At 34.4% G+C, this 21,240-nt stretch overlaps 1 protein-coding gene across 9 annotated transcripts in view; it reads left to right on the forward strand.

Annotated features, from left to right (window-relative positions):
* Positions 1 to 21,240, forward strand: part of ANKHD1 (ankyrin repeat and KH domain containing 1) — a 120,455-nt gene that overhangs the window by 69,319 nt on the left and 29,896 nt on the right. For 7 of the 9 annotated variants that reach the window (XM_026017469.2, XM_026017458.2, XM_072749785.1 and 4 more), the window contains 5 exons: positions 3,331 to 3,418; positions 6,433 to 6,560; positions 6,814 to 6,957; positions 8,671 to 8,773; positions 16,801 to 17,559. In XM_026017469.2, the coding sequence (XP_025873254.1) occupies positions 3,331 to 3,418; positions 6,433 to 6,560; positions 6,814 to 6,957; positions 8,671 to 8,773; positions 16,801 to 17,559 (1,222 nt within the window). The remainder of the gene's footprint in view (positions 1 to 3,330; positions 3,419 to 6,432; positions 6,561 to 6,813; positions 6,958 to 8,670; positions 8,774 to 16,800; positions 17,560 to 21,240) is intronic. The other 2 variants (XM_072749790.1, XM_072749791.1) reach the window with 1 other exon arrangement.

The raw sequence follows: 21,240 nt of genomic DNA on the forward strand, positions 1-21,240 counted from the left end.
AAAGAAAGAGAAAGGAAAAGTGACGTTAATATTGCCCACCCATGTTCCAGTAACAATGTGTTATCAAATGCAGATAATGAATGTCTAACTGGGTTTAGCTACTGCTCTTAATTTCTTGTTAAATTAACTTTTCTTTCTCTTATTTACCTAGTAGAAAATTAAAACTTCAAACCTCAGTACTAGGAGGGAAGATTTGAGAGGTCAGTTACACTTAGGTTCCTTCTTGGTAAACCAATTCATACACCTTATTGTTTTAGACATTCGATACATAATGGTAAGCAAAAATGGACACAATTCCTGTTCTCATGGAGCTTACAGTTTAGTGGCAGAAGCATGTTAGCCAAATAGTTATACAAACTAATATATGACTGAAACTTATGAAGGCATAGTTCATATAGCTATGTCCATACAGATGGTCCCAGACTTACAATGGTTCACTTATGATTTTTTTGACTTTATGATGGTGCAAAGCGATATGTATTCAGTAGAAACCAACTTCGAATTTTGAATTTCGACATTTTCCTGGACTGGCGATATATGGTAAGATACTCTCATGATGTTGGCAGCAGCAGTGAGCAGCAGCTGTGGTGAGACCTGTGATCTCAAGGATAAACAACCAATGCACTCACACTGTTTTTACTGCTACAGCCATTCCATTTTTTACTTTCAGTACAGTATTCATTCATTACATGAGATCTTAAGTACTTTATTATGAAGAAGACTTTGTGCTTGATGACTTTACCCAACTGCGGGTAAATGTTCTGAGCATGTTTTAGGTAGGCTTAGCTAAACTATGCTATTTGGTAGGTTAGGTGTATTAAATGTGTTTTCTTAAGATATTTTTAACTTAAAATGGGTTTATCTGCAGTAACTCCATCATAAGTCGAGGAAGGTTTATAATAGAGTGATTGAGTCAGGAAGTTCAGGAAGGTCTACCTTGAGGAAATAACACTTGGCTTGAGATGTGAAGGATGAAAAGGACTTAATAGAAAAGTTACAGGGAAGAAAGAACAGCTTGAGCAGAAAGGCCTTGAGTCAGGAGTGGAAATAACAGATTGCCAAAGGAGCAATTTATTTCCAGTGTGTAGTTGATTGCATTAATATCAGGGGAAAAAGTGAGATGGAGAAACTGAACAAACTTTCTAGGTCTTTCTGAATAACATCTTCTTAATGTGTATTCCATTTCATTTTAAGTAAATTGCCAGAATGTTAGATTTGCCTACATTTGAATGTAAATTCAAAATCCATTCCAAAGCCAAAAGATTTTGGCATCACCTGTATTAACCATCTTCTATATTTTAAAGTTAGTAAAGATTGCCATCTCATCAATATGTATAACAAGAAGTCAAAGCATAAATTAATTTTTATAAGAAGTTGAGAAATTCTGTACTATCAAGATAAACGTTTTTAAATCTCTTAGAGTATAATTCCTGACACTGCAGGCCAGTTTAAAGTTTCCATTGGGTTGACAGTATTTATCATTGTTAGTTTGCCTAAGTTGTAGGTTACATATAGTTACATACACAGACTAAAAAGTATCCTATTGGCAGAGCACACTATTTCTTTTTTTTAAAGATTTTTCTTTTCGAGGCCCCTGGTTGGCTCTGTCGGTTAAACCTCTGACTATTTAGGCTCATGTCATGATCTTGGGGTCATGAGATCAAGCCCTGCATTGGGTTCCATGCTCAGCTTGGAGTCTGCTTGAGATTCTCTCTCCCTCTCTCTCTGCCCCTACTGCTTGTGCTCTCTCACTTCCTGCCTCCCTCTCAAATAAATCTTTAAAAAAAATATTTCTTTTTTATGTTAATTTCCACACCCAATGTGGGACTTGAACTCAACCACAGAGTTGCATACTCTACCAACTGACCCAGCCAGGCGCCCTGAGGACAGTATTTTTGACTGTGGTAGCCAAAGGATTCTCTGAGTTAATTAGCATAAGGCTGAAGTAAAGTTTGACTTAAGCACTGTACTTTTTTTTTTTTTAATATTTTATTTATTTATTAATGAGAGACATACTGAAAGAGAGAGGCAGAGACACAGGCAGAGGGAGAAGCAGGCTCCATGCAGGGAGCCCAATCTGGGACTCGATCCCGGGTCTCCAGGATCAGGCCCTGAGCTGAAGGCAGCGCTAAACCGCTGAGCCACCTAGGCCGCCCTTAAGCACTGTTTTTTATCAAGTTTTTTTCTTTTTTCTCTTTTTAAGATTTTATTTATTCAAGAGAGAGAGCACACACCTAGTGGGGTGGAGGGGCAGAGAGAAAGAAGCAGACTCCATTGAGCAGGGAGCCCAATGTGGTGTTCTATCCCAGGTCCCTGGGATCATGACCTGAGCCAAAGACACATTTAGAACTGAGTTAGCCAGGCACCCCTTTATTAAGTTTTTCTTATTAACAAAAGAGGACCAGAACAACAGAAATTAATGTTTACATACATAATGAAACGGGATAGGTGAGCAAACTGCTTCATAGAAGCAGTGTATCAGGTATATTTTATTTTATTTTTATTTAAAAGTGCAAGATTGATTTCTGGAGTAGAATTCAGTGATTCGTCACTTAAATACAACACTCAGTGCTCATTTTAATATTTAGATAAATGTAATAAGAGTTCATGGTTTTCCAAACAGTACTATTTACCATATTAGCAAGCTCCTTTTAGGGGCATTTGATATTAGGATGGTTGCAAGCTGTTTTATCATTCATTCCTCTTCCTGGCAAACTTCCTAGAAGGAATAACTGTCTTTCCGCTATTATAAAACTGCTGCTTTTGCCTTTCACTATTCATATATTTAAATTCTAGTCTAAAAATATGTCTGCTTCATTGGTAATCTTTTTTCTTTTCTCTTTACTCTTGAAATACCATTGTGTTTTTAGAGACTGGTTTCTAAATAAATAATCTTAAAAAAAGAGAGAGAGAGAGAGAGAGACTGGTTTCTATCCTATGATAAAGTTCTTAGTAGTTTCTAATATGACAAGATCAAGATCTTCCTAATCATGTGTAAAACTAAGGTTCTTTTTTCACAATTCATGTAAATAGTTAGGAAAACATCTTTTTGACCTTAGGATTAGAAAGATGTAGCTATTTCTCTTTGACACTCAAACTAAACATGAGTATTATCTTTAAATGCTTTTGTTTGGTATGCAAAAGTGAACTTACCTTAAAAAGTTCCTACTACTGTGGATGGAAATTAATCCTACATTTTGGAGGAATGGAGATAGTTAGTATTAGTGACTACAGTAAGTATTAAATCTTATTTCTCATGTCATTTGTACTGTTTAAAATAGATGGTTAATAAATTGGCACTGATGCATGATTCTTTTGTTTCTTTAATAGGAACATGAATCTGAGGGTGGAAGAACACCTTTGATGAAAGCTGCAAGAGCTGGTCATTTGTGCACCGTGCAGTTTCTTATTAGCAAAGGTAAGGGAAGTACAAGTAATCATTTGTAAGAGGCTATAATTTCTGGAAAAAAAAAAAGACCCTAAACTGTTACAATTTATGTTAGAGCTACTTTTCCTACAGAAAAGTATTATATCCTAGTCTTTTCTTGCTCTGTTTAATTTAGTAAGTGTAGAATTCATGAGGTACTCGATGGGATTTTTCTTTTTTTTTTTTTTTTTTTTTAAGATTTTATTTATTTATTCATGAGAGACAAACAGAGAGAGAAAGAGAGAGGCAGAGACACAGGCAGAGGGAGAAGCAGGCTCCATGCAGGGAGCCCAACCTGGGACTCGATCCCGGGTCTCCAGGATCAGGCCCTGGGCTGAAGGCAGCGCTAAACCGCTGAGCCACCGGGGCTGCCCCTCAATGGGATTTTTCTATATTAGTTTGGAGTTTGGAGTTTGGCAACCAAGCAGCATATTATTGCTGCCCAAAGTTGGAAAAGTCAAATGTAAAACATCCAGCTATATTTAGTGGATAGAGTATTGTTCAGCACTTAATGATAAGGCAGTTCTGCTGGAAGGTGGGATGGGGAAGCAGAAAATCTGCCACTATTGTTTATTGTACAGCTGAATTAAAGATATATACAAGGGTGTTATTTTTATATTCCTTTAGAAGTTCTATTATTAGAATTTTTTAAGCAAAGAAGTTCGAATGATGGGTAAAGAAGTAGTTCAAGACTGTTCACTATCGAAAAGTGAAGTACTGCTAAACCCATGTTAGTTTGAACCATTAAACTGTCATTTTATACATCAAAAATGGCAATATTCATAATTTTATTTGGTTCAGCCTGAGTCTGTTTATAGTGTTAGAGGTATTCTAGTATCTGATGAAAGATCCTGGGGTAGGATGGCAAAATGCAGGGAGAGTCCACTCAGGTGATACCATGTTGTTAAAATAAGAATTTTAAAATACATTTTAAAAAATATGTTATTACTTATTTGTTAGAGAAAGACTGAGATAGTGACGGAGATAGTGAGAGAGAGCTCGGGTGTAGGGGAGAGAAAGAAGCAGACTCCTTTGCTGAGCAGGGTTCCTGACCTGGGGGTTCGATCCCAGGACCCTGGGATCATGACCTGAGCTGAAAGCAGACACTTAACTGACTGAGCCACGCAGGTGCCCCTAAAATAAGAATTTTGTTAAAAAAATAAAAATAAAAAATTTATATCTACATTCCAACAGAACTCAGGTATTTTGTGCCACCATAAAAATGTTATAAAAATGTTATCATTTTATTTTATTGTTTTTAAGATTTTTATTTATTTATTCATGAGAGATACAAAGAGAGAGAGGCAGGGACACAGGCAGAGGAAGAAACAGGCTCCACGCAGGGAGCCAGATGTGGGACTTAATCCCGCGTCTCCAGGATCACACCCTGGGCTGAAGGCAGCGCTAAACCACTGAGCCACCAGGGCTGCCCAAATGTTATCATTTTAAATATACTTCTTTTTGTCTTTAATTGGATACAGCTAGATTTATTTTCTTAATAGCACATTTTTGCTACCAAATAAGGCATATCTTTACATAATGTTATAACATATTCTGTAAAAGCTATTCACTTCAGACATACTGAAGTAATAAACAGATGGGTAACCTTGGGAATTCTCTCATGTTCCTTTACTAAGGAGGTTATCTAATCTCACCCAACACCAACCCTGCTAATCATGTAATCAGACTTAACACATTGATTATAACCTTTCTAGGCTATAGTAACTGCTCAACAGTCCTACCATCTAAATTTATTATTAACAACTTTTAAAATAATCACTTGTTGGTAATGTAAGAATATTGGTGTGTCTTGCCTTTCCCAAAAGGTACTTTTGTGTGAGTTAGGATTAGGTTCAGCTAGATATTTCTGAAAATTAAATAAATTCATTATATTGTTTTTGCCCATGGGTTTATTTTTATCTTCATAAACTAAGTCTAGAATTAAGGAAGGAATATTGCTATAGTCTTTTTTTTAAAGATTTATTTATTTATTCATAAGAGAGACACACACACACATACAGAGAGAGAGAGAGAGGCAGAGACATAGACAGATGGAGAAGCAGGCTCCCTGTGGGGAACCCGATGTGAGATTCGATCCCAGAACCCCAGGATCATGCCTGAGCTGAAGGCACACATTCAACTGCTGTGGCACTCAGGCGTCCCCAATATTGCTATAGTCTTAACTATCTGATTGAGACTTTGGGGCATTGAGAAAACAATTAATGTAATTTATCAAAAAAGAGACCAAGAAAAGGTTTTGCGTTTAGACTTTCTTCAGATCATGTTGAACGAAGCTATTAACAACTTGCTAAATAGCATTTCAGATAACATTTTTGGATATTCTTGTCTTCTCTCCATATCCAAGTCCCTCTGACTCTAAAATACACTGTAGGAAGAATTATAGATTTCTTAGATATTGTTTAAAAGACCTGTTTTCTCTACTTTGAGACCTGGCTATATTGCCACATTCTAGAAGTATATAAAAAATGTCTTTACAACATTTTGAGTTACATACAATGATATTATTTGATGCTTACATTAACCTATATATATTTATTAGTCTTCTAGATTTTCCATTTTAAAAGTGATATTGAATGAACGAACTACAGCTATGTGCAACATTGTGGATAAATCTCACAAATATTATATTGAGTGAAAGAAGCCAGACACAAAAGATATACACTGTATGATTTCCTTCATATAAAGTTCAAAAACTAAAACCAGTTTGGAAGTCAGAAGAGTAGTATCATTGGAAGGGTGGGTAGTGAGTGAAAGAGGACACAAGGTGTGGGATTTCTGGCATGTGGATAATGTTCTGTTTCTTGATCTGGGTGCTGGTTACACAGGTATGTTCACTTTGTGAAAAATTTTCAACCATGCACTTAGGATTTGTGCACTTTTTTTTATATCTATGTCATACTTCAAAAAAAACTCTAAATTGATATTATTTGTGACCTTGATTGATTCCAACTTTTTCTAAGATTGCTGTTTATGTTTCTTTGAAGGTGCCAATGTGAACAGGGCTACAGCCAATAACGATCATACGGTAGTATCTCTGGCATGTGCAGGAGGTCACCTGGCAGTTGTTGAGTTACTTTTGGCTCATGGAGCTGACCCTACTCATCGACTCAAGGTATTCTACCTAAAAATAAGTAAATAAATAATATATACATTATTATTAAAAGATATTGAAGATGTGTTTGCCTGATCTCAGTGCTTAATATTCATTACTCTTTAAAAATGAGTTTTGAAAAAATAAAAATAAAAATAAAAATAAAAATAAAAATGAGTTTTGATTCTAGACAGGCTGCTAAAAAACTAAATGTCTATAGCAATCATAAGAAATTTATGAATAAATGATTAATGGTTTTGTCAATTTTTCTCAGGATGGTTCGACAATGCTCATTGAAGCTGCAAAAGGTGGCCATACTAATGTTGTTTCTTATCTATTGGATTATCCAAACAATGTTCTGTCAGTTCCTACTACAGATGTGTCTCAGCTCACCTCATCTTCTCAAGATCAATCTCAGGTAAAGTAAAACAGCTGATTTATAAATATAAAGCCTCCAAATTGATTGGGAGTTTTTGTTTAATATTAGCTTTAATGAAAATGGATTTGTTTCTCTTTTGTTACATATTGAAATAAACATGATTCTAAATTCTTTAAGATTTATTTCCTTCAAAAGCACATGAAAATTGTTTCTTGTCTTATTTACTGAAAAAATATTCTTTTTTAAAAACACTTAATACCAAATATAAATAAATATTTTCCAAGTTTTCATCTTACTATAGTCTTTAGGGTTTTTTTTTTTTTTTAAGATTTTTTATTTATTCATGAGAGACACACACAGAGAGAGAGAGGCAGAGACACAGGCAGTGAGAGGAGCAGGCTCTATGCAGGGAGCCCGATGCGGGATTTGATCCCAGGTCTCCAGGATCACACCCTGGGCTGAAGGCAGGTGCTAAACCGCTGAGCCACCCAGGGATCCCCAGGGTTCTTTGTTTTTTTGGGTTTTTTTTTTAAATATTTTATTTATTCATGAGAAACACAGAGAGAGAGGCAGAGACACAGGCAGGGGGGGAAGCAGGCTCCATGCAGGGAGCCCGATGTGGGACTCGATCCTGGGTCTCCAGGATCAGGCCCTGGGCCAAAGGCAGCGCTAAACCGTTGGGCCACCGGGCTGCCCTGGGTTCTTTGTTTTTAATTAATACATTAAGCATAACCTTAAACTAAGAGATAACTTCTTCCTTAGTACCTCTAAGACAGTATTAATTATTCTAGAGATAGCTACTTTTATTTACCAGGAAAGTATAGTTAACCAGGATATATGCACCAAGAAGTCATTAAAGTAATTTTTAAATCTATCTAAAAAATATGGAGAGAATATACTAAGTATACAAAGTTCAGTGAAATCTTAAGGTTTTTTTTGTTTTTGTTTTTTAAGATTTTATTTATTTGAGAGAGAGAGAACACAACCAGGGGGAGTGGCAGAGAGAGAGGGAGAAGCAGGCTCCTCACTAAGCAGGGAATCCAATGTGGGGCTTGGTCCCTAGACTCCGAGATCATAACCTGAGCCAAAGCAGATGCTTAACCAACTGAGCCACTCAGGTGCCCCTTGAGTTCTTTTCTACAACGTTATCCTGAGAACTGCTAAAATACACCCCCCCCTTTTTTTTTTTAAGATTTTATTTATTTATTCATGAGAGACACAGAGAGAGAGAGGCAGAGACACAGGCAAAGGGAGAAGCAGGCCTCATGCAGGGAGCCCGATGTGGAACTCGATCCCAGGACCTGGGGATCACACCCTGGGCCGAAGGCAGGCACTAAACCTCTGAGCCACCCAAGGACCCCCTAAAATACCCCAATTTAGTGACTTTGTTGGATTTTCTTTTTTTTACTTATACAGAGTTTGAACATGGGTAAATTGGCCAATTAATAACATGACTTGTACTCGTAGCTATAATCAGAACCAACAAGGTCCAACAAGGCTTTCTCTCTAATAAGAGAGTAATACTAATCCTGTTTAGCTTAAGTCATTCACTGTGTATAGATTGGTTAAGTTTGTCTGATTCAGTATTTTCAGAAATGATTCCTTGCTGAAAGCTTGGGTTTTTGTTTTTGTTTTTTTTAAGAAACAAAAAATTTGGTACTATATGAAGAAAATCTAAATTTCCATTTCATTTATGGGCCCTTGTTTTATTCTTCAGTCTGAGATGATATTTTTTCTGAGTTAACTTTTTAGGTTCCTCGTGTACCAATGCACACACTTGCCATGGTTGTACCTCCCCAGGAACCTGACAGAACATCACAGGAGAGCTCTCCTGCCCTTTTAGGGGTACAAAAAGGTTAGTTATTGAATTATTTTCTTTAAAATGGGTATTCTATATAATTAATGAATTCATAAAAGTACTTAATGGTATACAGTTATTGTGTATCTAGGATTAATTGAGGTAGGTATTTCTGACAAATGCTAATAGTCTTACAGACTATTTATAAAAGAAAGGAGATAAAAACCAGGAAAAATTACTTGACTTTTAATTTTCTTGTTAACATACTTCTAGGTGTAGTTTTCATCTGGCACAGATAAAAATACTTAAAAAGCATATCAAGTGTGGATTATATTATAGCAGCAAAAAATTATCAGATACTCATTTTCCACTTGACAGTTCTCTCGTTAAACAGTAGTACAATATGAGGAATGAAAATGTATACTGTCTAGTTAAATCTCAGTAGCATTGATGCAACTCATGGAGTTAGAAATTTAAGAATTATATTTAGTTTCTTTCATATAATGCTGAATATGATGGCCTAACATCTGTCATTATGTGAACCTGGACAAATAACTGTCAAAAAGTATATAAATAATATCCAAGTGAATATTAAGAAGAAGCTTGAAACTTAAAGCTCAAGTTTATAAGCTTCAATATTTTCCTACTTCTTCACTTGTAAATATAAAGTACCTTCATTTGATAATCATGTATAGTTGTCCTGTCTGAGTTCTGGGATATAAAATAGGTAATATGTATGGTATCAAAAACCAAATAAAAACAAATTTATGAGCATATTTCATTCAGTATATTAAAAACCAAGCTCTAGATGTTTGAAATCACAATGAGGTGTGTATGTATACTAATAGTATCTCTAATATTTTAATTTAAGAAAAGTTGATTATTGTTGACTATTATAACAGCAAGCAGAAGTTTCTTTTTAATTATGTTAATTTGAGTAATTTAGAGTATTGAGGGGCTTGACCAAGGGCTACTTCATTTCTAAGCTATTAATTTCAGCGATAAAATATATATAATCTCTCTGACTTAAGCTAATAATTGAGCTTTCCATTGGACACCTAGCTATTCAAATTCTTCAGAAAATAAAGACTGCTGTTTTGAATTTTAACAAGTCAAAAGCAAATTAACCATGTGCTTGTTAAGGAATCTAAGCATCCTAACTGACTTCACTATTTGTAAAATATTTAAACCTAATGTCTCTGGTTTTGTTGGTTTTTTGGTTTGGCTATACATTATAGAGAGCTGTAGTAACTTTGGCTAGGGAAATTCAGTACTAAATAAAAATATATTAATGACAGAGCCACAAAATAATCAAGAAATAAGCGAGGAAGGACATGGAGTGTGTGCAGAGAAGAAGTAAAATGCTTTGAATTTAGGTTTAATAGACCTAAGTTTATTAAATCTAACAAATGTTTAGGTAGGGTTTCTTTAAGTTGATGCTTAAGTGAATAATCATATTTTTTTCTGAAATACCTTCTTATGCTGGATATCTACTTGTTTTCTTCACTTTGATGTTTTATTACTTACCAAATAGCATAAAAATGAACTAACCTTTTAAGGAATCTTTCATTTTACTAAATTATAAGAGAAGGAAAAAATAAACACTTGTATTTCACTCTTGGATACTTGCTATTGCCAGATGCCACATGATATTGCCAACCTAATATTTTTTAATGTAGGATCAAAGTGTGGTGATGCACTGTATTAAAATGTTATTTAAAAAATAAAAATAAAAAATGTTATTTTAGTATAAATCATGTGCATCATAGAATATTATATCACTATGAATTAGGAAAAATTAGCTGATGATATATGTACACCCTGAATTACCCAAGTAGATAGGAAAATGTATCTTAAATTATAAAAGCTATAATATTTCTTTTTCCTCCTTAAACTGGATTTTTCTCCTTAAAACTTCTTATTTTTGTCTCTAAAAAAGTTTCTTTGAATGATGAAATCTCTGTTTACCCTGTTGTTTTTGTTTCTTCTAAATCTGTAGATTATATCTGTGTTGCAGATGCGATTAGGGATGGAGTTCTTATTCTCTAGGACTCTTACTTTCTTAGCAATCATCTTTTAAGTTAGAACATTTTGCTTCTGCTTGACATCTTTTTATTATTTGTATCTGTATCCTTTTAAAATATATTCATGCCCATAAAACTTACCTAGGTATTCGGGTGCATGGGTGGCTCAGTGGTTGAGCGTCTGACTGTGGCTCGGGTAATGGTCCTGGGGTCCTGGGTTTGAGTACCGCATCAGGTTCCCCAGAGGGAACCTACTTCTCCCTCTGCCTATGTCTCTGCCTCTCTCTGTGTGTCACTCATGAATAAATAAATAAAACCTAAAAAAAAAAAAACTTACCTAGGTATTTTATATATATACTACCCTGATATTCTTTCCTTTCATCATCTATGTACACCATTTGTTCCATCCATTTTGATCCATGTTCTCCTGATATAGGCAGCTAATCTCACTTGTCCTCTGTTGGTTTTCAAAGGATTCGACATTCTAGGTGATATCTGTCAGAGGCCACAAGATCACCTCTATAGACAAAAGGTGAAACCAGGTGATAGTGATATGCTCAGTTTTCTAGCATTGTTTAGCTCTAACTATAGTTTGAACGTTTATTGGGAAAGGATAAGTAATATCAACTTTAATGCCTTTCCAAATCAATTTTGTAAATTTGTCCATTAAAGCCACTGTTATATCTAATTTGTTGTAACTGGTTCTACAGAGATTATAAAAGTTAGGACTCATGATTATCCTCTCCAGGTTGTGCAACTTAGAATTAATCCATTGGAAAACATTAAAATGATGTCAGGATAAACACAACACATCTGTGTGTGTACCTCAAGGGCTCTTGAGGAGTAATTTCTTTTCTCTGGAATACTATAGCTCTTTATTGGATCTTCCTTCTGACTCTGGTCAAGCCTGCCCCTTCCCTTCCCTTTGGACTTCAAGTGTAGAAAGTTGAATTAATCTTACTTCCTCTTGAGACAATCATTCTATTGTGTTTGATGTGAATTCTTTTGTTCTTATAAGTTCTTATAAAATGTTTACTGCTTTGTGTGTATTTTTAATTTACATGAATGGTATTGTGCTATAGATCATGTTTTGTTTTTTTACTTTTTTCACTCAACACTGTTTTACAGATCTATCCATGTGTCTACCTCTAGATTGTTTCTGCTGGTATCATAGTGCTTCATCCTGTATATCTTCCATTTTTTACTTGTTTTTTTCCAGTGATGGTTATCCAAATTGTTTCTCATTTCCTACCACCACAGACAATGCTGTGATGAAAATCCTGGTACAGTCCTCTTAAGGATCTGTGTGAGAATCTCTTTGGTCTAAAATCAGGGTCATTATTACTTGTCCTACAGGGTGCCTAGGTGACTCAGTCAGTTAAGCATCCAACTCTTTGATTCCAGCTCAGGTCATGATTCTCAGCGTTGTGAGATTGCGCCTCATGGCCAGGGGCTCTGTGCTCAGTGGGGAGTCTGCTTGAGAGGTTTCTCTCTACTTCTCCCTTTGTCGTCCACCCTCCCCCTGGCATATGCGCTCTCTAAAATAAAAAATAAATAAATCTTTAAAAAAAAGAAGATTTACCTGTCATAGGAATGCATAATATTTATCTGACAGAGTGCCACAAATTGCTTACTAGGATGGCTATAGCAGTTTATATTCCCACTAGCAACGCATTAGAGTTCCCATGTTATCCATATTATACAGCCTCTGTTCCATTTCCAAGCCTGCCAACCCTTGGCTTTATCCTTGTATTGGGTTTTGTACATCTCCCCTTTTAGACTGTAAGCTCCTCAAGGGCAGGGTTTATATCGCTTGTCTTTGTATGGTTCACTATGCCTTGTTTGTACTAGTTGTTCAAATATTTGTCAAATAAATTAATGAGTGCCAGGCTAAGAATTCAAATTATTCTGAAGACAAAGAAAATTATTAAGAATTTTTTTAAGAGAGAAATTGCAATTAACGAGGATGTTTAAAAAATTAATGAAGAAGTAGTATCCTAGAATGGTTGGGAAAAGATTGAAAACAAATTTGAGGGGATCCCTGGATGGCGCAGCGGTTTAGCGCCTGCCTTTGGCCCAGGGCGCGATCCTGGAGACCCGGGATCGAGTCCCACGTCGGGCTCCCGGTGATGGAGCCTGCTTCTCCCTCTGCCTATGTCTCTGCCCCTCTCTCTCTCTCTCTCTCTGTGACTATCATAAATAAATAAAAAAATTTTAAAAAAAAGAAAACAAATTTGAATATAAACCAAGAATTAAATTAATATGCTACTTTCTATCCCAGAATTGTTTATTGGAGTAGGTAACATGAAAAGTTCTCATTTTTCTATCAAATCAGTAAAATTATATAGGAATTGTGTACAGTGAATGAAATTGAGAGTTCCTCTGAAAATTTTACTGCTAATATTCTCTAGTTTAGCAGATTTCTATTATGTAATCATGCTTCTATGAATTTACATATGTCCAAATGTAATGTCTTTTAACCTAGAAGATTTACAGTAAAAGGCAGAAGGTTCAGTTAATGCTTTGGCGTGTTAACACAAATGCTCTGTCTTTGAATGCTTTTGGTTATCCTTCCTGTGTTAAAGATGTATAGCATGCCTGTACTTTGGGAAATTTTAAGACAGAAATTTAGGCATAAAGGAAAAATGAGTTATTTCTAGGCCAGTGGTTTTCATTTTTGACTGTGACCACAGTAAGAAATATTTTGTATTGAAACTCAGAACACAGTAGACATCTATTTATCCAAATACAAATTCCATTAGATAATATATATGCTACTACACTTGTCCTGTGTTATTTTCAACTGTACTTCATCAACCTTTTTTTTCCACTTAAGACCCAGTTCAGAGTGTTGTTTAAAAATCATTCTAGTAAGATGCTGTTTGGTGATGTAAGAAAGCAAGGGGATTGTGGAACAATTTTTAAATTTCCTTAGACAAAAATAAGTGAGGAAATGAGAAACCAAATCTATATCTATCCATATGTTGTATATTTTTCCCTTTGGCCATTATTTTTTTATTGCACAGTATACTAATTAGACATAAAAATGTCTAATGATGGAATTAAACTGGTTTTAATAGTAAATTCAATTTTTGACAAGTATATGTCCACCTCATTCCCTCACTGTGCATAAAATAAAGGCTATATTCTAAGCTGTCTCTACGTCATTGTTTCCTATGACAGACTTTTTAATTTTATTTAATGGAGGAAAAGGGAAAGCTGAGGAAGTAGAATAAACACTAGACCAAAGAGTAAGGCCTTACCTGTATTTGTAAATAGTACTTTATAATGTCTCTCCATGCTACTAGTATAGATTTATTTGTATATAACAATGGGATATGTTTAAAAAAGCTGGAACTCTTATATTCTGGCATCTTATACTACTGCCTTCCCTTCTAAACACTGAAGGTGTTGCTTTAGCTTCTAGGAATAATTAGGTGACAAAAATTATTTCTTTTTACCAAATTGTTTTTTTTTTTTCTTGATTTATAGCTTATATTAGTGCTTTAATGTGTAGCTGTACAATCCCACTAACTCCATGATTATAGATACTCACCCATTGGCTCTTTTGGGAAGAACCTCTTTTTGTCCATTATTTTCACCATCCTGTTCTTCCTGCTACACATGTCCTGGCCTTAAAGTCTTTATATTAAGTGGAATAAGTTACCTTTAGTAATCTTGTGCTCTAAGCATAGTGTATTTTATTTGTTAACAAGATAGGGCTTATTCCTATCAGTTACTGTCCTCAAAATTCCAATCTTATTTTGGGTCATACTATTCATAAGATTTTAGATCTGATAAGTCCAGGGTGGTCATATAATTATCAGTCAGATTGGTATTGACCTCTTACCTAGTTTTCCTTAATCTTAAATACTAATTAAATAGTAAGTATACTAGCATGTATTAAAATCAATGAACATTTAAAGGAACATTCAGTCTTTGTAGAGGCTGAATTGTCATTGAATTTATTGATTGAAAATTTCTTTGCTGGACTAGCAAAAGAATCTACATTAATCTGCTATTTGTGGCAGTAGATCTCCCTTTTTTTACCTGTTGATTGTTATTAGGTACTTAGAACAAATAAATCATGGATTCCTGGATTCCTGTAAGATCTTATAGAAGTAGTTATTAAATTATCCCACAGGGGTGCCTGGGTGGCTCAGTTGGTTGAGCGTCTGCCTTCAGCTCAGGTTATGATCCTGGAGTCCTAGAATGGAGGCTGCACTGAGCTCCCTTCTCATTGGGAAGTCTGCTCCTCTCCCTCCCTCTACCCTCCCCCATTAGTGTTCTCTCTCCCTCAAATACAAAAATAAAACCTTTTAAAAAATTATCTCACAAATACAACAGCTTCTGTTCTGAAAGAATAATCCGTCCCTTTGCTCAGGTATAAATATGAAACTAAATGTGGGCAATACATTTTGCTTTTGAAGAATAATTAAGTCTCTTAAAGTGATTGCAATAGTTTTGGAACTGTGGCATCCTAACCCTTTTAAAGTCAATATCTAGGAGGAAAACTGTTGGACTTTTTCATTAATATATTACAGATACCTGAGGTACCTGCAGTTTTGACACCTCCTATTCTAGCAAAAACCAAAAACAAAGAACCCATTGAATCTCTGTTTTTCTCTAGTGTTTTCATTACCCTTTTGTAATTTAGAGTATTTTAACATCAAATGGAGGATGACATTTTTCCTTTGGACTTTAGAATCATGTTGAATGCATTGGATGATCCTATTTTTTAAAATCTTATGTTACCTATGTTATTCATATATGTTGACTACAATTCAGAAGAGTAAACAACTTTTTTACTCAGATCTTTTTTAAAAGTAGCTTTACTATTGTTTAATTTACATACCATACTGTTCCTACATTTTAAGTGTACAATGCAGTGAGTTTTAGTAAATTTACAGCATTATGTAGCCATCACCACCATCTAGTTTTAAACATTTCTATCACTCTGAAAAGATCTCTCATGCTAGTTTGTAATCAGTCTTCATTCTCAATACCATAACCCTTGGCAACTACTACTTTCCTCTCTGTCTCTATAGATTTTATATAAATGTTATTACACATTATGTGATCATTTGTGTCTGGCTTCTTTGACTAGCGTAATATTTTCAAGGTTCATCCACCCTGTAGAACCTATCAGTAGTTTGTTCCTTTTCATTGTTGAATAACCCCAGTTCTTCCTGAACAGGAAAAGTAAGCCTTGTATATTTCCTCCATTTTATGTCCAGATGTTAGGATTGTTAATATTGATAATCATTTTGTCATGAGGGGAGTAACTTAAGTGCGATCCAGAATCTTAAAATAACATACATTTACTTCATTTTTAACATACACTGACAATATGAGAAATCCTGTATGAGAAGTGATTTTCTCCTCAGTAACACTCATAGTTTTTCTACGTGAAGACTTTATTTAAACTCAGAATAATTGTCCTTTGTGATTTAAGTTTAATGTAGTTTTCAGGTAAAGAAATGTTAAAGACTTATTTAATGGAAAATTTTAGAGGAAATAAACGATTTTACATTGTATTTTAATACAATAAGACAAAGGTTTGGCCGCTTGAAAAATACTTTTCGCTATGTTGATTTATAAGTTAGAGTTTCCTGTAGTAACCTTTATTTGCACAGTTAATATTGTAAGGAAAAAATTGGAATATCTCTAATGACATCCTCAACACATTTTAATTCTGTTTTAGATTTGATATTCTTTAAAAGTCCAATCTAATAAGCAGAATTTTGAGATTCTTTTTCCTCTTTGATTTCCTTTCTCCCTGCCCCACCTTAGTTTCCAAAATCCTCCTATCCTAAAAATTCCATTTTTAATTGAAAAATTTACATTTTTTTAATCAGCAACATCCCAGTGTGTGCTGTGTTGAAATAGATGAGTACAGTCTTTAATCTGCCTCCCACTGGTATGAATCTCTGAACATTCATTTTATAGCATTAGTTATAAGGGTCTGGGGAGGGAGGTCCGTGTGTGTGGGAGGGGGAGCTGATTTTTTATTTTTTTTTTTTAGCATGGCACTTTTTCAAACATTTTTCATGTGCTTAGGTACATCCAAGCAGAAGTCCAGTTCCCTGCAGGTAGCAGATCAGGACGTACTGCCACCTTTTCACCCATACCAGCCTTTGGAGTGCATAGTAGAGGAGACTGAAGGCAAGCTGAATGAACTGGGACAAAGAATTAGTGCTATTGAAAAAGCACAGCTTAAGTCACTGGAGTTAATTCAAGGTGAACCTCTGAACAAAGATAAGATAGAAGAACTTAAAAAGAACAGAGAAGAACAAGTTCAGAAGAAGAAGAAAATACTGAAAGAACTACAGAAAGTGGAAAGGCAGTTGCAGATGAAAACACAGCAGCAATTTACCAAAGAATACTTGGAAACCAAAGGTCAGAAAGACACAGTATCTCTACACCAGCAGTGCTCTCATAGAGGAGTCTTCCCAGAAGGGGAAGGAGATGGTAGTCTCCCAGAGGATCATTTATCAGAGTTACCTCAGGTTGACACAATCTTATTTAAAGATAATGATGTTGATGATGAGCAGCAGTCTCCACCATCGGCAGAACAAATTGATTTTGTCCCAGTCCAGCCTTTATCATCTCCACAGTGTAACTTTTCCAGTGACTTAGGTTCTAATGGGACAAATTCTCTTGAACTTCAGAAAGTATCAGGTAATCATCAGATTATAGGACAGCCTCAGATTGCTATTACTGGACATGATCAGGGGCTGTTAGTTCAAGAACCAGACGGACTTATGGTTGCAACTCCAGCCCAGACGCTTACCGACACTCTTGATGACCTGATAGCAGGTGGGTTAAGAAATATATCTGTAATAATTTCTCTTTAATCTGTGTGCTCAACTTCTTTACACGGCCCTCCAAAAACACCAGCGTGGTACTTTTCCATTTCAGAACATCTTTGTGAAATTACCTATTCCTTGAGATATTTTGGAAGTGAATTTAACTAAGCTAGACAGCACTAACACACAAAATCTTGTTTTCCTCTCTTCTTTTTTGTGATTTGCAAAGGCAAAAAATAAAGTGGCCGTGATCTTTTATTTTAGAACTTTGGTATCAAAACCACCCTGTGCAGTACCTGGGTTGCTCAGTTGGTAGAGCATACAATTGTTGCTCTCCAGGTCATGAGTTTGAACCCCACATTGGGTGTGGAGATTATTTTAAAAACCTAATTGAAAAAACCAAAACATCACCCTGTGTTCTGTTTCGGGTAGGAGATCTCAGAGTAGACTTTCTTTTTAGGCTTTAGAGATATTCGTATAAGATTATACATTAAATTTTCCTGCTAGTAATTTTCCTGTCTAGAAATCATAATTCTAAATTACATTCTCTTTATTTCTGATTTTATTAGATCAATTCAAATATCTCTAATTAAGAGGGATGTTCAGGGAAAACTATAAGCATTCCATGTTCTTGTATATGTGGTTAGAAGATTCAAATTAAATTGAAGTTATCATCAACTAGATGATGATTTAGAGATTGGGATTTTTATATTAATTATCTTGGTGAAAGCACACAGACAGACACAACAGACATACACACAAGAAAAGAACAAAAGAAAGGCCTGATAACCTTGAAGTATATGTTTCTGTTTTATTGTTGTGTGGAAAATTACAACTAGATATGAAATGAGGTGCACAAGTTTACTTTCCCTTTCATTGTCCTTGCAGCAGTGGGAAAACAGTGCAATTAATCATTTACCTTCCTAAAGATGGCTGGTGAATGTATCACCTCCATGAGAGCCCAGTTCAGAAATGCAGCCAGAATGGCTGTTGACAGTGGATGAAGACCAAGAACTAAGATGTAGCTGGAGTGATATTCAAAGGCAGGCCAGTCCTCTGTCTCTTGATTGCAACATTTTTTTCCTTACTGTTGTCTGTTTCCTCTTGTCATATTCTCCTCCCCTCTTCCCATCCCAATTATGCTATCCCAGTTTCCTTCTTTTGTGAGCTTTTAGCCTTCCTAATCTTTACTGAATCTTTAAAAATGTGGAATAAGCTTACTTAAACCAGGAATTTTATTGGGCATTTGTATGACTTGCAATGTTTCTAGAATTGTGATACTGCCTATGAGCCTCCTTTAATAAGTATCACTGTATGGAGGAGGAATACTTAAGGAATTAGATTCTTTATTCTTTAATTTGGATTTTTATATCTTCAGCCCACAGCCGCTTAACTCAAATTAACTTTGTGTTGTTGGTATTGAGAGTTATTATAAATTATGAATGAACTCTTAGAGCTCATTTATATTTCTAATATCTAATCTGGGTAGAAGTAGATATATGAGCGTCAGTACACTTATGAATAATAATAATGAAACGTAATATAGGAATAACATTTTTAAGATTTATGATGACATAAGTAGCTTTTTTTTTCATAAGTAGCTTTTTAATGTTCCTAATTGAGTACTCAGTTTGCAGTTATGAAACCCACATTACTTTTCAATCTAGTTTTATTGTAACTTAGAACTTGTCTTTTTTTTTTTTTTAATGCAGAAATCGCTCTAAAAGGAACTTGTAGATGTTAACTTTATGGTAGTGTTTATGGATGGTTCTTGTAGGGGAGGCAAAATTTATTTCATCGAACTATTTGTTACATTGAGATGGTCTTTTATAAAGTTCAAAAAATTTGTTTAAAAACCTCTTTTAATTATATATAGTGAAACTAAGAAAATGTAATTTCTTTTTTTTTTTAAAGATATTTTATTTATTTATTCATGAGAGACACAGAGAGAGGGGCAGAGACATAGGCAGAGGGAGAAGCAGGCTCCTCGCAGGGAGTCCGATGTGGGACTTGATCCTGGGACTCTGGGATCACGCCCTGAGCCAAAGGCAGACACTCAACTGCTGAGCCACCCAGGCATCCCTGAAAATGTAATTTCTATTAGACATTAATGTATAGTGGTAGTTGGCTTATCTTTTTGTACAATATTCCTTTATTAACAAGCTATAATTTATAAATCAGCCAATAACTAAAAAAATTATCTTCATATAAAAAATTTCCATTTTTGTGTTTATCTGTTTTAAAACACATAGCAATAATTAGATTTTCTTTGCTCAAGATGGTTAACTATCTCACTTAAAGTTAAAAAGTTATTTTATTAAGACCAAATTTCTCTTAATTTTCTTTTTCAAAGGTGAAAGAAATTAGACAAGGATGGATTAGGTGAATACCTAATTCTATAATTTCATGATATATTAATATATCAATATTATTGTAGATTAGACCAAAGATGTATTAATTTTACCCAAATTTAGTTCTCATCCTTCATATTTAATAAAGGAGAGAATACTATACATCTTACACTTTCACTTTAGAGAATATTCATATATAATAGAATAAATTTCACTCTTTAAATATAGGAGTATTTTTTTATTGCTTATTTGTTAAAGTCATGACTTGATTAGCTTATGTAGTATTTTAGTATATAGGCTTTGTGTCATACTTGATATAGTCCCAGACAGAATGTATGTAAACTCTTGATTGGGAGCATGGTTCTTCAGTTCCTTTCTGTGAAGTGAAAGTAAGTTTTGGACTTTTAGAAAGGATCATAATAACAAGTGATTCTCAGTTCAAATGTCTAGAACTAAGGTTGGAAATCTAAAAATATACAAAATAGCTCTGACCTTAAGAGCAGTTCCAGAAACCTCTAGTAAAAAAATTTTATTATTAATATAAAAAGATTGATTAAAAATCAACTCAGTATCAATTTATTCACATTTATTGAGCACTTAACATGTACTAAGTTCTGTGCTTAATGCTTTATGAATGTTATCTCATGGACTATTTATAATAATCTGATAAAATAGGTCCTTTTCCCAGTCTTTTTCTGTTGAAAAACTGAGGCCTATACAAATTGTTGCTAGTAAGTGTCAAGACTGAAACTTGGTTCAGCCATGGGTTGTTTTTTTGTTTGTTTTGTTTTGTTTTTCAGTTCAGCCATGTTTAAGAACCTAAGGTATAGTGTAATATGTATGCATCTAATTCATGTTTAAGTTCTGAATTTATTTTAAAGATATTTGTTATTACCTTAGACTGCTAAAAAATATTAACAATTTCCCCTATTGTTTTTATATTAAGATTTGATATATGTGTAAGGTTTAATATAATTTTGTAGCTAGCACATTCTTACTGTTGTTGGCACCTTAATAGGTTCTCTTAAAACAAATTCTAATTCCAAAGTATCTTGCTTTAAGTAATCCTGTAGTAGCTTAGCAATAAAAAGGTAAATAGGAAACCCTCTTATTTTTGAGGGAATTTGCAATAAAATATCTTCAAATAATTTTTTCTAATAAATGTTAATATTTTATTTATTTAATAAAGTTACTATATACAAAACAGATTATGGTGATTTAATTTACTAGAATCTCACAGCATAGTTTATGTACATCTAGTATCTGAGATTTTTATATGATAAGGTTTATTATTATCTTTTGTATTGCCTACAAAGCCATCTTAAATTTCATAAAGAATT

The sequence above is a fragment of the Vulpes vulpes genome, chromosome 2, assembly GCF_048418805.1.
Source record: "Vulpes vulpes isolate BD-2025 chromosome 2, VulVul3, whole genome shotgun sequence".
Classification (NCBI taxonomy): Eukaryota; Metazoa; Chordata; class Mammalia; order Carnivora; family Canidae; genus Vulpes; species Vulpes vulpes.